At 42.4% G+C, this 13,113-nt stretch overlaps 1 protein-coding gene across 1 annotated transcript in view; it reads right to left on the bottom strand.

Moving 5' to 3' along the window:
• slc26a11 (solute carrier family 26 member 11) overlaps positions 1-13,113 on the bottom strand; it is a 46,267-nt gene that overhangs the window by 20,606 nt on the left and 12,548 nt on the right. Inside the window, exons 4-8 of the mRNA XM_083696701.1 lie at positions 12,609-12,694; positions 12,409-12,488; positions 12,105-12,247; positions 8,429-8,607; positions 6,245-6,317 (exon numbers count right to left, since the gene is read on the bottom strand). Coding sequence (XP_083552827.1) covers positions 6,245-6,317; positions 8,429-8,607; positions 12,105-12,247; positions 12,409-12,488; positions 12,609-12,694 — 561 coding nt within the window. The remainder of the gene's footprint in view (positions 1-6,244; positions 6,318-8,428; positions 8,608-12,104; positions 12,248-12,408; positions 12,489-12,608; positions 12,695-13,113) is intronic.

Genomic DNA, 13,113 nt, shown 5'->3' with positions numbered 1-13,113 from the left:
CTTAGGATCTGAAGGGTTATATCTGGCCCCTTATTACTTCCTTTGGGTAAGTTATCCTTACCGATAAACATTTTATCCGCAACCACACCATCGGGCACTCTTATAAGATTGGAGCAGTCGTTAACCATAGAGATTACCCACTTCGGTGTACGGTTTTATTGGGGTGACTTTTCAGTGCATCTGAGGTGGGTAGAGGAAGATTTGGGAGGAACTATGGGACATAGACTGTTAACAGCGGAGTGAGTCCAATCGACACCAACCTACATGGGACCGGTCAGCAGCTGAGGTGGGTAAGACCCTGCAGGCTGAGGATACACACCTGTTACAAGAGGGTTGGTCGGGGGCTTCTGTACAGAGCCTGAATTCCCGGGAGACAGGACGTCGTCTTCAAATGAAATAAGTAAAACACTTTATTGGTTGTTGGCTGTTTTGTCTTGTTTGTCTTGTTGGCTGTTTGTCATATATGTTGTGTTGTTGGCCTACTCACAGCCTTATGAGTGAAGTTTGCATTGTTGTGCTACTTAAGTTTGATTGTTATTGGTGGCCGATGTCAGCATTCATCATGAAACTAATATGACACAAGACTTTACTTATAGCCTGATGAGTGGAGTCTGTGCATTACCTTGAATTGCTGGCTGATTGTAGGCAGAGACTGTGTCCCTTTTTATTCTAAAGAGTTAATAACAGTGTATTGCTGCAGTGGGTAGACAATAGATTTAGGCCTATATGCTATTTGATGTGCAGTTCTCTCTCTCCTCCTTTCTTATAACACACTGTAGTTATCATTCTTCATGACTGGGCAAATGGGGGCTGTTGTGGTGTAATAAATTCAATATTATTGGTTTGCGCGTGCTATTTTGAGACATTGATGTGGCTTTTGACGAGGTGTGTAGTGCGCTCACTTGCCACAGATAACACACACACGTAGTTGCTGCGTGCGTCAAAAGAGCTTTTTGATTTGTGACTGCCTACCCAGCATGAGACCTCATTTTTTTGATCGAGGACACCTTTGTTGAAAAATATGATTGTTTTTCCTGATTGTGTTTTAAACTGTTGTAGTTTTGTATGATGTACGATTGTAAATTATGTGTATGTAGGGCTCCCTTGTAAATGTCTGCAGGAAGTGTGCGATGCAATCATGTCATCATGGACCAGAATCTCAAAGGAATGTTTCCAACATCTTGTGGAATCAATGCCACAAAGAATTGAAGCTGTTTTGAGAGCAAAGGGAAGCCCTACCCAGTATTAGTATAGTGTTCCTAATAACGTGCGGGGTGAGTATATATAAAACAGAGAAAGGATTCAGAGAGAGTGAGATTTTATTGTTTTGGATTTTGGACGGTAGCGTGAGAGCAGATTATGAGATGCGCAGTTGTTGATATGGATGCGGCAGAAAGATTTACATTTACATTTTACATTTATGGCATTTAGCAGACGCCTTTATCCAGAGCGACTTACAACAAATATATTTGTTTAAGTAAGTGAATCATCTATGCTCGGACCAGGGGCCAGGGGCCATTGGCAGTCACAGGAAGAATAAGGAATTTTTTTTTTTTTTTTTTTTTAAATCTACGGCGGAAGATTGCAGTCATGACAGCAGTGAGAAGTTCGTTCCACCAGCGTGGTGCCAGGATAGTGAAAAGCCGTAACCGAGTAGTGCGGCTGCTGCATCCACGTAGAGGCGGCGGTGCCAGGCGACCAGCCGAGGTGGAAGAGCAGAGTGATCGAGCAGGGGTTTGGGGACTTTTTGGGGAGACAAAAAGCTTGACATTCTTTGCATATAATTAGCTCCTGAATTAAAGCATGCTGCAAAAAGAGCTTCCAACACAGAAAAGGTTTTTGTTTATCCTGTCCTCTGGTTCCATCCTTCAAAGAGTAGGTCACGACTTTGGTTTGGCTGTCGCGTATATAAATGGGTTTGCAGGAAGTATAACTCACAAATGAAATATTTGGTAATTGTTTAATTTAAATAATCAGATAAAATCATTTGGGCTCTCTGCCGCTATAATGCAGCATAGAGCTGCAAAGCATATCTAGAAAAAAATGTCAGTTATGCGTGTTAGGGGTCTTTGCCTCTTGGTTTAATGCATCAGCAGCTGAAGGACTCATAGAATCTCATATGATCATAAGCGGAACAGTTGATTATTTTATGCTATGTATTTTTACGATTATATATGACTTCGTCCAATAGGAAAATGCCAAAATCAACACAACCAAATGATTTTTGTGATAGACTATCAAATGGAATTCATGTGATTATTTAGCTTACAAGGAGGGAACGTTTATTCTCCTTGATGGAGAAGGTAAAACTTGTTGTTTCACTAACTATTTTCCACTCCCTAAATCCAAGATACACAACCTCACTTCAACTGCATGTCTCAATGTGCTTCGGGCAGTGCCATCTCTGACCAGGAGATGGATTATTCCCCTGAAGAGGAGTCTCTCATCTCTCCTCAGCCCTGGCTTTCCAGCCAGACTGAGGAGGATGGACAGGGGGTCAATGTCTGATCTTACCTTCATCAAGGCAATCAGGCATGCTACCAAGAAACTCATGGTAAAATATCCTAGGCATCTCCTATCTACAAAGACAGTGTTTCTCAACAAGGAGAGCTGCCAGGATGCCGTGAGATGACTTATACATTATACGATAGGTATAATCCACATAGCACTTCATATCAATAAAATAATTGCAAAATCAAATAATATTACAGATAACTCCATCTACTATTCCCTGGATAAATAAAGAATAAATATTAAATAAAAATTAGATGAAATGTCTTGCTCTGTGCCAAAAAGTAGAAATATTAGCTACATGCTTCGCAACTGTCACCCGACCAATTCATTTCACAGAGCAATCAACCAACAATAACCGATTCGATTTCTGATGAGAGTAAACCCAGACCCAACAGACAGTGAGGCCACAGCGAGCAAAAGGCATAAATACTCAGCTAATGCTATAACTAAAATATTTCGAAAAGATGAAGATAGCTACGTTAACTATGGCATCGTAGTGTTCCCGGGGAGCAGAGGCTTGCCTCACCCACAATGCGTAGTTTGCTCTCAAGTGCTGTCTAACGAGTGTATGAGACCCTCCAAGTTGATTACACATTTACAGACAAAACATGACAAATACAAGGACAGGCCCAGAGTTTTTTTGGGTTTTTTACCAAAGAACTGAGTGGCACACAAGTTCACACTTGATTTTGGACGCCATGGTACTTTCCTGTTGGGGACTTTCCACCACCTGACCTGCCCCTCCCGGCGGGCCTCACTCCATATCTCCTTTCCTACAGTGGTTACACTTTGCACCCATGACTACAACTTTTCAGTAATATAGTATCTTACTTCAGTGATTATTTCTGAGCAAGATCACACAATCAAACATGATTATTCTTACATTTTTAGCACTTTCTTTGATAGCGGGCCGTCATTACAACGAGGCCTAAGCAGATATAGTGACACGGGGTCATACACTCACATTCTAGTTATGTCTAAGCAGTGTAGGCTGTTACATATGTTTGAATCAACTTATCACTTCAATCACATTATCTTTGATTTCTACTCATTATCTGTATGCAATTATGCAGTTACACAGTTTGTGAATTATTTTATCATCTATAAGCAATTATGTGGTTACATATGTTTTGCATCAACTTATCATTTTACTGATCCGGGAAGGTAGGGCTGATGAACGGCTCCATCTTCTTTTCCATGGCCAGGACTGGCATCTCCAGCTGTGGCAGGAAAAACTTGTAGAGATCAGTGAGATCGATCTCGCAAGACATTTCTGGAGGGGGGGTCTGTAGCATAGCCTCCTGTAAGGTCCCCGCTTCTAAAGTGGGGTCCTGTATTGGGTCATCCTCTGGCACAACAACTGCTGTCACATATTCAGTTTTACCTTCAGACGTTTCTTCCTCCATCTGTTCAAGCGGGACCGGATCGGTCCCTGGCTCCTGAATAACATCTGTGGTTGTGGGAGGCGAATAGGGGAAGACAGGCGAGAGGAGAGGGGCAAGAGGCAAACCAGGGGAGTCAGTCGAGACAGGGGGGCCAACAGCTTTGGACAGGTGAGCCGGGAAGGGAGGTTACTTCGTCCACCACCACCCAGCCGGGTGGTAGTTCTATATACTCCATTGCCTCACCTTCTGCTGGGTAGTAGTGGATGCTGTTGGCTGAATGCTTTCCGACGTATCCGAGGAGGGATCCTCCGATGTATCCGAGGAGGGATCCTCCGTCTGTCCCGACGGGGCTGGTGATATTGGCGGGGGTGGTGGTGTAACCACCTTCTTTTCTCGCACCCCCTGGCGTTTAGTGGTCCTTCCGGGAGTTTTGCGACCCATACGTTTGTCTATCACAGCTCTCGGCCGATAGTAGGTGTGCCTGCTGGGCTTAGCCTCCGGCCTATATTCGGATGTATATCGGCCGACTCGGTGTCAGAATCAGTTGTATAGACCAGCCCACTGTGTCGTCGTGGCCTTAACTCACGTTTAATGCTTACCGGTGCGGTATCCGTAGCCTTGTCCTTCATAGTTTTTGGCTCCATCTCCTGGGTGTTCAAGGGTAATTTCTCCTTCTTGGTGGATGCCCTCCTTTCACTAGGCCCGGCCTGTGCCTCCGTCTCCATCCCGGGTGGCCCCTTTCTAATAACGAAGGAGTTCCCTGCCTCCTCATCCTTCGGCTTTTCCTCCGGAGTGCACACCCACAGCACATACTCAGCGTGACCTGTAGCCTTACCCGTTGTGCTAGGACCCTTCTCAGGCTTTGGGCCTAGCCCGCTATAACCTGGGTAACTCTGGGAGTGATGTTCAGGCCGGGGAAAGGCCATATTAAACTCGCCCTCGGCGACAAAGTGGAGATGAAGACGACTACAGCTGTGGATAACAAACTGCTTAAAATATCCTACACGGTGGCCAGGAAAATAGCACAACAGAAAAAGCCTCATACTATTGGGGAAACCTTAATTATGCCTTGTGCAACTGAGATAATGAGGTATTTGTTTGGAGAGAAGAAATCCAAGCAATGAGCGAAAATACCGATAGCAAATTATACTGTCAAACGTTGCATCTCATCTATGCCTGAGGATATAATGGTACAGTGTGCTGCGCCCCTTCATGACTTTGCCATCAGACGTCTAAAAAATGTCACATCTACTTGCATATGTTCGCTATGAATGGGAAAATGATGAAAAAGGAGGATTTTTTGTTTTGTAAAGAGCTAAGAAGGACTACAACGGCAAAAGATGTTTTTTTAAGCAGTGGATGATTTTCTGAGGTCAAATGGCACCCTTTGAGAGCTTGTTCCACTGGAAACATTCTGGTCAGAGTGCAGTACTGAGTACCAAACATGTCATGATGCAGCAATGAATGTGTTGAGACCATTCAGCACCTCCTACTTGTGTGAGGCTGGCTTTTTAGCCGTGACAGCCCTGAAAACTAAATACAGGGCCAGATTGACCCTTGAGGATGACATGCATGTTGCCCTGTCCAAGATCTCTCCACGCATTTACCATATTATTGCCAGAAGCCTGCAGAAGGCTTCACACCGACAAGCTTGTGCAGTTAAGCTACAAAAAATGTCCACAGTGCCAAAAGTCTGTATTTATTTGAGAAATTAATTTATATTTTTACTTTATTTTTAAGTAATTCTAATTAATTTTATGTTTTGTTGAAAAAGTAATAATCAAATAATATAGGCTGATGGCACTGACAACACACAGATTTTTAATACACAAGGAAAATATGCACTTGTGTCATTATTGTGGCGGGACTAGGTTAATGTAGCATGTACAGTAAGGGGGCCATGAAATACTTTCTTGGACACAGGGGGGCCTTAGAGGCAAAAAGGTTGAGAACCACTGTACTCAGAGGACAAAGGATGGACGGAGGCAATTGCCGAGCGGTACAGTTGGCAGGGATTGCAGTCTCCCTTGGAGGGTCGGGGCATTCCACCAGAGGAATTGTTACGTGGGCTCTGTTTAGGGGCATCTACATCTCAGAGATCTGTGCTACCGCTAGTTGGACCTCCCCTCCCCACATTTGTGAGGTTTTACCACCTGGATGTCACTTTGCCTCTGGTGGGTGTTGCAGACTTCAGGCAGTTATTGCATGCAAAAGATATGCGACCACAAACAAGTATAGATACAAAATACTTAGATGTCCAAATACTATACAAATACGCAGGGCATTGTATGTTTTGTGATCATGGCTAACTTGAAAAAGAGATTCCAAGAATAGAGGGATCTTACCGAAGGCTTTAGCTATGGCAATGCTCTCCAGGAGACCCATGAATGGAATGACAGCCAACCCTCCTCCAAAATCCTGCCAAACAGAGACACAGGATTAACTGGTTGCCACTCACTTATCACTGTGACATGATTGGACAGAAATTGTCAATTAATTGTCAATTAGTCAATTATACCAGATTGGCTAAGTAGCGCTGTAACACTGACATGATAACACTGATATTTCGCTGCCATACTTGCTCCAAATGTAAAAAAAAAATACTAGTGTTGATTATTTCACTTTCCCCATTATCCCAGAAACTGAGACAGTGTGAAATTGCACAGGTTAGAAGATTCTAAATCGGTTTTCAGCTATATTAGTAAATGGTCATGGCCAAAAATATTGGCACCCCTGCACTTCTTTCAGATAATGCACCACTTCTCCCAGAAATTGTTGCAATTACAAATGCTTTGGTATTCACATGTTTATTTATTTTGTTTGCATTAGAACAACACAAAAAATCAGAGAAGAAAACAAATCTGATATCATTCCACATGGAGCTCCAAATGGACTGGACAAAATTATTGACACCTTTTAAAAATTAATAACTCACTTGTGGCAAGTAACAGATGCTGGCAATATAGAAATCACACTTGCAACCAGTTTAAATGGAGAAAATTTGACTCAACCTTTGTGTTGTGTGTCTGTGTGTACCACACTGAGCATGGAGAAAAGAAAGAAGAGCAAAGAATCGTCAGAAGATTTGAGAAACAAAATTGTGGATCAGCATGTCCATCTCAAGGCTAAAAATCCATCTCCAGAGATTTTAATGTTCCTGTGTCGCCTGTGCGCAACATCATCAAGAAGTTCACAGCCCATGGTACTGTAGCTAACCTCCTTGGACATGGATGGAAGAGAAAAAAGTATGAACGATTGCAACAAAGGATTGTTTAAATGGTGGATAAAGAACCTCGATCAACTTCCAAACAAATTCATGCTGATCTGCCGACACAGGGTTCAACAGTGTCAGCTCGCACTATCCGTCACCATCTGAATGAAATGGGACACTATGGCAGGGGACCGAGGAGGACCCCACTGCTGACAGAGAGACATAAAAAAGCCAGACTGGAGTTTGCTAAAACTTACCTGAGGAAGCCAAAATCCCTCTGGGAGAAGGTCCTGTGGACAGATGAGACGAAAATAGAGCTTTTCGGTAAAGCACATCATTGTACCGTTTACAGAAAACGAAATGAGGCCTTCAAAGAAAAGAACACGGTCCCTATGGTCAAACATGGTGGAGGTTCACAGATGTTTTGGGGTTGCTTTGCTGTTTCTGGTACCAGATGCCTTGACTGTGTGCATGGCATCATGTAATCTGAAGACAACCAAAGAATTTTGGAGCGCAATGTAGGGCCCAGTGTCAGAAATCTGGGTCTCCGTCAGAGGTCATGGGTCTTCCAGCAGGACAATAACCCAAAACATACTTCAAAAAGCACCCAGAAATTAGGACAATTTGGAAATTTAGGACAAAGCGCTGGAGAGTTCTGAAGTGGCCAGTAATGAGTCCAGATCTAAATCCCATAGAAAACCTGTGGCAAGACCTCAAAACAGTTGGGAGAAGGTACCTTTCAAAACTGAGAGACCTGGAGCAGTTGGCAAAAGAAGAGTGGTCCAAAATTCCAGTAGAGAGGTGTAAGAAACTCATTCATGGTTACAAAAAGCGATTGATTTCAGTTATTTTTTCCAAAGCGTGTGCTACCAAATATTAAGTTGAGGGTGTCAATCATTTTGTCCTGTCCATTTTTTGGAGTTCCATGTGCAATGACATCAGATTTGGCTTTTTGGCTTTTCTCAGTTTTTTTTGTGTTGGTCTAATGCAAGCAAAATAAATAAACAAGTGAATACCAAATTATTTGTAATTGCAACAATTTTCTGGGAGAAGTGGTGCATTATCTGAAAGAAGTGCAAGGGTGCCAATATTTTTGGCCAAGACTGTATGTCTTGAATACCAAATAAAAATGTTTTAGCTAAAATAGCTATCTTTACTAGTCTCTTATGGAGATTCCAATACAAGCTTGCTATGTTTGTCCCCAGACAGTTTGTTAATATTTTCATTGTCATGGTATTCTTTGGTTTTAAAGCGCTTTACCAGTGTATTTGTTCAGTAGATTCTCAATGCATGATTGGTCCGGCACTCAGACACTCACCTCTACAATTTCTCCAAAGGACACGATGGTACCGTTGGGCGTGGTCTCGGACAGGGGTGGGGGTCTGAAGGGGGGGAGACCCTGTGACGTCTTTCCAGTGATGGTAAAGACGTGGGAACCAAACTCATCCCACGAGAATGCCACACAAGACGCTGCCACCACCACCAGAGCATTACGCACTGGAACGTCACAAAGAGGAATGGTGTCATGAAACTCAAGATGGAACTAAATTGGAACAAGATGGAACTAAATTCTATCACCAAGGACATAGTGGATGGTAAACCAATGTAAATGCTGTTCCTGTTTTTCCTATTTTTCCTCTTTTTCTCAGGTGTCTAGCACTGTTCTATTTACCCGCCTTTTTGTTCAAACACTAAATTCATGTTTATCATCTGTTTTTATGAACATGAGACACTTAAACCTCTTTCCCATTAATGTTTTCCTAAAATGGGCCACATACCCTCCCACAAAACTACATCCAGGAGCGTTAAAACCAACATTCATGAGGTGTTTGGTGTAGAGGTCCCTCTGGACATCCTAGTGGGAAACAAGAGAGACAAGGAAGGACTCAGAAATACCTCTTGCAGTTGGGGAACTACACTCACTGGCCACTTTATTAGGTACACCTTGCTAGTACCGGGTTGGACCCCCTTTTGCCTTCAGAACTGCCTTAATTCTTTGTGGCATAGATTCAACAAGGTGCTGGAAACATTCCTCAGAGATTTTGGTCCATATTGACATGATAGCATCACGCAGTTGCTGCAGATTTGTCGGCTGCACATCCATGATGCGAATCTCCCGTTCCACCACATCCCAAAGGTGCTCTACTGGATTGAGATCTGGTGACTGTGGAGGCCATTGGAGTCACTCATTGTCATGTTCAAGAAACCAGTTTGAGATGATGTGAGCTTTGTGACATGGCGCGTTATCCTGCTGGAAGTAGCCATCAGAAGATGGGTACACTGTGGTCATAAAGGGATGGACATGGTCAGCATCAATACTCAGGTAGGCTGTGGCGTTTAAACGATGCTCAATTGGTACTAAGGGACCCAAAGTGTGCCAAAAAAATATCCCCCACACCATTACACCACCACCACCAGCCTGAACCGTTGATACAAGGGTCAAATTCTGACCCTACCATCTGAATGTCGCAGCAGAAATTGAGACTCATCAGACCAGGCAATATTTTTCCAATCTTCTATTGTCCAATTTTGGTGAGCCTGTGTGAATTGTAGCCTCAGTTTCCTGTTCTTAGCTGACAGGAGTGGCACCCGGTGTGGTCTTCTGCTGCTGTAGCCCATCTGCTTCAAGGTTCCACATGTTGTGTGTTCAGAGATGGTCTTCTGCATACCTTGGTTGTAACGAGTGGTTATTTCAGTTACTGTTGCCTTTCTATCATCTCGAACCAGTCTGGCCATTTTCCTCTGATCTCTGGCATCAACAAGGCATTTTCGCCCAGAGAACTGCCGCTCACTGGATATTTTCTCTTTTTCGGACCATTCTCTGTAAACCCTAGAGATGGTTGTGCATGAAAATCCCAGTAGATCAGCAGTTTCTGAAATACTCAGAGCCCGTCTGGCACCAACAACCATGTCACGTTCAAAGTCACTGAAATCACCTTTCTTCCACATTCTGATGCTCGGTTTGAACTTCAGCAGGTCGTCTTGACCATGTCTACATGCCTAAATGCATTGAGTTGCTGCCATGTGATTGGCTGATTAGATATTTGCGTTATTGAGCAGTTGAACAGGTGTACCTAATAAAGTGGCCGGTGAGTGTATATGGAATGGAGGAGATTAAACACATTTTACGATTACAAAGAAGTACATTTTTTAAAAGGAGCCAGGCAATGAGAAAATTAATGGCATGACTGACATGTGGATAACCCTTTCACAGTACCACAATACTGTATGTATATTCAGTTTTTGGATTCCTTTGTTGTGTTTTGTTTCATTATTATTATTATTATTATTATTATTATTATTATTATTTATGTCATTTATTATGGGTCCCATATCTGTCAGTTATTATTTTCTTATCTAGTTGTGCGGAGAGATATCTGTCAAGGTCAAGATATAAATGATTGTGTGAAAATGGAAAATAAAAAACAAGTATATGTTTGTAGTCCAAATGGGTAAATTAAACTAGTGTAACATATATGGGTACAGTTTCTTATAGATTTTGTTTTGGATTAACTAGCTTTTGGTTCAAGTAACTCTCTCAATTATTGGTCCAAGTCAAAACTTGAAAATCAATTAGGTAATTTAGAGACTAGACATAGCCAGTACTGTCTATAAAGTATTGGAAAGAGGATTGTCTTCTTTTAGCTCCAACAGTTTGGATTTGAAATCAACAGTTACTATGATGTTAAAGTAGAGATTCTCAGGATTTATCCAATATTTAATTTTTTCAGATTTTCAGTTTCACCATTTATAAATTACAACCCTTTTTATACATACAGTTTATACAGTCCCTCTATTTCATGGCACCAAAAGTATTGGAAAATTGGCTTGACAGGTGTTTCTGGTTAGTCAGGTGTGTTCCGTCACGTCATTTGTGCAGGCATAAGAGAGCTGTCAATGTCTAGTATTGATTCTAGGCTTTGTATTTGCCTATGGAGTCAACCATTGGTGTCTGCCAACATGAGGACCAAAGAGACATCAATAAAAGTCAAGGAAGCCATTCTGAGGCTGAAATATCAGAAAAATCTATCAGAAGCATAGCCAAAACCTTAGACTTACCAAAATCAACAGTTTGTAACATCATTCAAAAAGAAAGAAAGCAGAGGTGGAAGACTTCTACAGTGGATGACCGAAGAAGGTTCACCATAATTAAGAACATCCTCAAAACAATTGTCTCACAGATCAGGAACACTCTCTAGGAGGTAGGAATGTGTCAGAGACTACCATCCGCAGAATATCTCACCAGCTGAACTACAGAGGCTTCACTGCAAAGTGCAAACCACTAGTTATCATCAAAAAGGATGGTCAGGTTACAGTTTGCTAAAAAGTACCTAAAAAGCCGACAGAGGTCTAGAAAAGAGTCTTTGTGGACAGATAAGACGAATATGATCATGTACCAGAGTGATTGCAAGAGGAAAGTTTGGAAAAAAAACGATCTGCCCAAGATTTACAGCATGCCACCTCATCAATGAAACATAGTAGGGGTGGTACTATGGTTTAGGCATGTATAGCTGCCAGAAGAACCGGTTAACTTGTCTTAATTGATGACAGCAGTATTCTGAAGTGTGCAGAAACATCTTGTCTGCTTGAGTACAAGCAAATGCCTCCAAATTCATTGGAAGGTGCTTCATTATACAGTAAGACAATGACCTAAAACATAGTGCCATAGCTAGGGAGTTTTTTGGGCTTAACTAAGAGACCTCCACTTTAGATGCCTAAGTTGTTCAGGTACTAGTAGTTACTAGTTAGCAAGTATGCCATGTCGCTAGTTTTGAGAAAAACAATGTTTTTTGGAGTTGAGCCTGTGTGCACATACGCACTGTGTCAACCATTCATGAATATTCATATCGCTCTCAGCGTGGTGCTCACTGATTGGCTTTTGCTAATGAATACAATCAATATTCATTAGCCTAACTTTCCGTGTTGGCGAATTCCCATTGAGAATGATCGCACGTGCATCTTGTCAGTTATTAATGGTCTTTGCTGGTACTGACCAGTGGCGACCCCCCACACCAGTCTCCTAGCAACCCTGACATAGGTGGGAGAGTCCACTAAGGGGGGGCCCAGGGTGTTCTTCATCCACGTCAACATCACCAGCAGAGCGAGGCAGAGCAGGCCCAGCACCACGTCTCCTATCCTGGACACGCACGCACGCACACACACACACACACACACACTTTATTAAATCCCTCCCCACACACACACACACACAACACACCCCGCACAAATACACTTTATAAAATCCCTCCCCACCACCCACACCCAGACACAGATATGTTTCACAACAGCTTACTGTACCTTGCCTCTGGGATCTTGTAGAAAGTGTAGTAGACCTCCAAGAAAAACCCCTGAGGAACACCCTTCAGCCCCAGCATATTCTAGTGAGGGAGAAACAGCACAGCAGTAACTGTATACCTCTGTGTGTGTGTGTGTGTGTGTGTGTGTGTGTGTGTGTGTGTGTGGTGTGTGTGTGTGTGTGTGTGGTGTGTCACTCTCACCTTAATCTGGCCAAAACCTATGGTTACCGCTGCAGCACAGGTGAAGCCCTTGATAACAGGAAAGGAGATAAAGTCCAATAGAAATCCTGTAAAACCAGCACCAACTTATGAGAACCAGAGCTGTGTTCTAGAATCATCACCAGACTTATGACAACCAGAAGGTGATCTAGAATCAGAACTATGAGAACCAGAGCTGTGATCTAGAATCAAAACTATGAGAACCACAGCTGGTACAGTATCTAGAAACAAAACTATAAGAACCAGATCTGTGTTCTAGAAACAGAACTTTGAGAACCATACTGTTGTTTTAAAACCAGACCTATGAATTTTCCAGTTTGCACATGCATAATTGCACTGCTACATTTGCACTGTTTTATTATTATTATTGCTGCTATTTTATTTTATGCCTTAAATTTTGCTGTCTTATACATTTTGTTTAGTATATATTGTATATTCTTTAGTATTGTATATTTTACATTGGTTGGCATTCTGCGGACAGCAAAGC

The sequence above is a fragment of the Argentina silus genome (assembly GCF_951799395.1).
Source record: "Argentina silus genome assembly, chromosome: Y".
Taxonomy (NCBI): Eukaryota; Metazoa; Chordata; class Actinopteri; order Argentiniformes; family Argentinidae; genus Argentina; species Argentina silus.
Note: the sequence above shows the minus strand (reverse complement) of the source record. Positions and strands in the feature narration are given on the sequence as shown.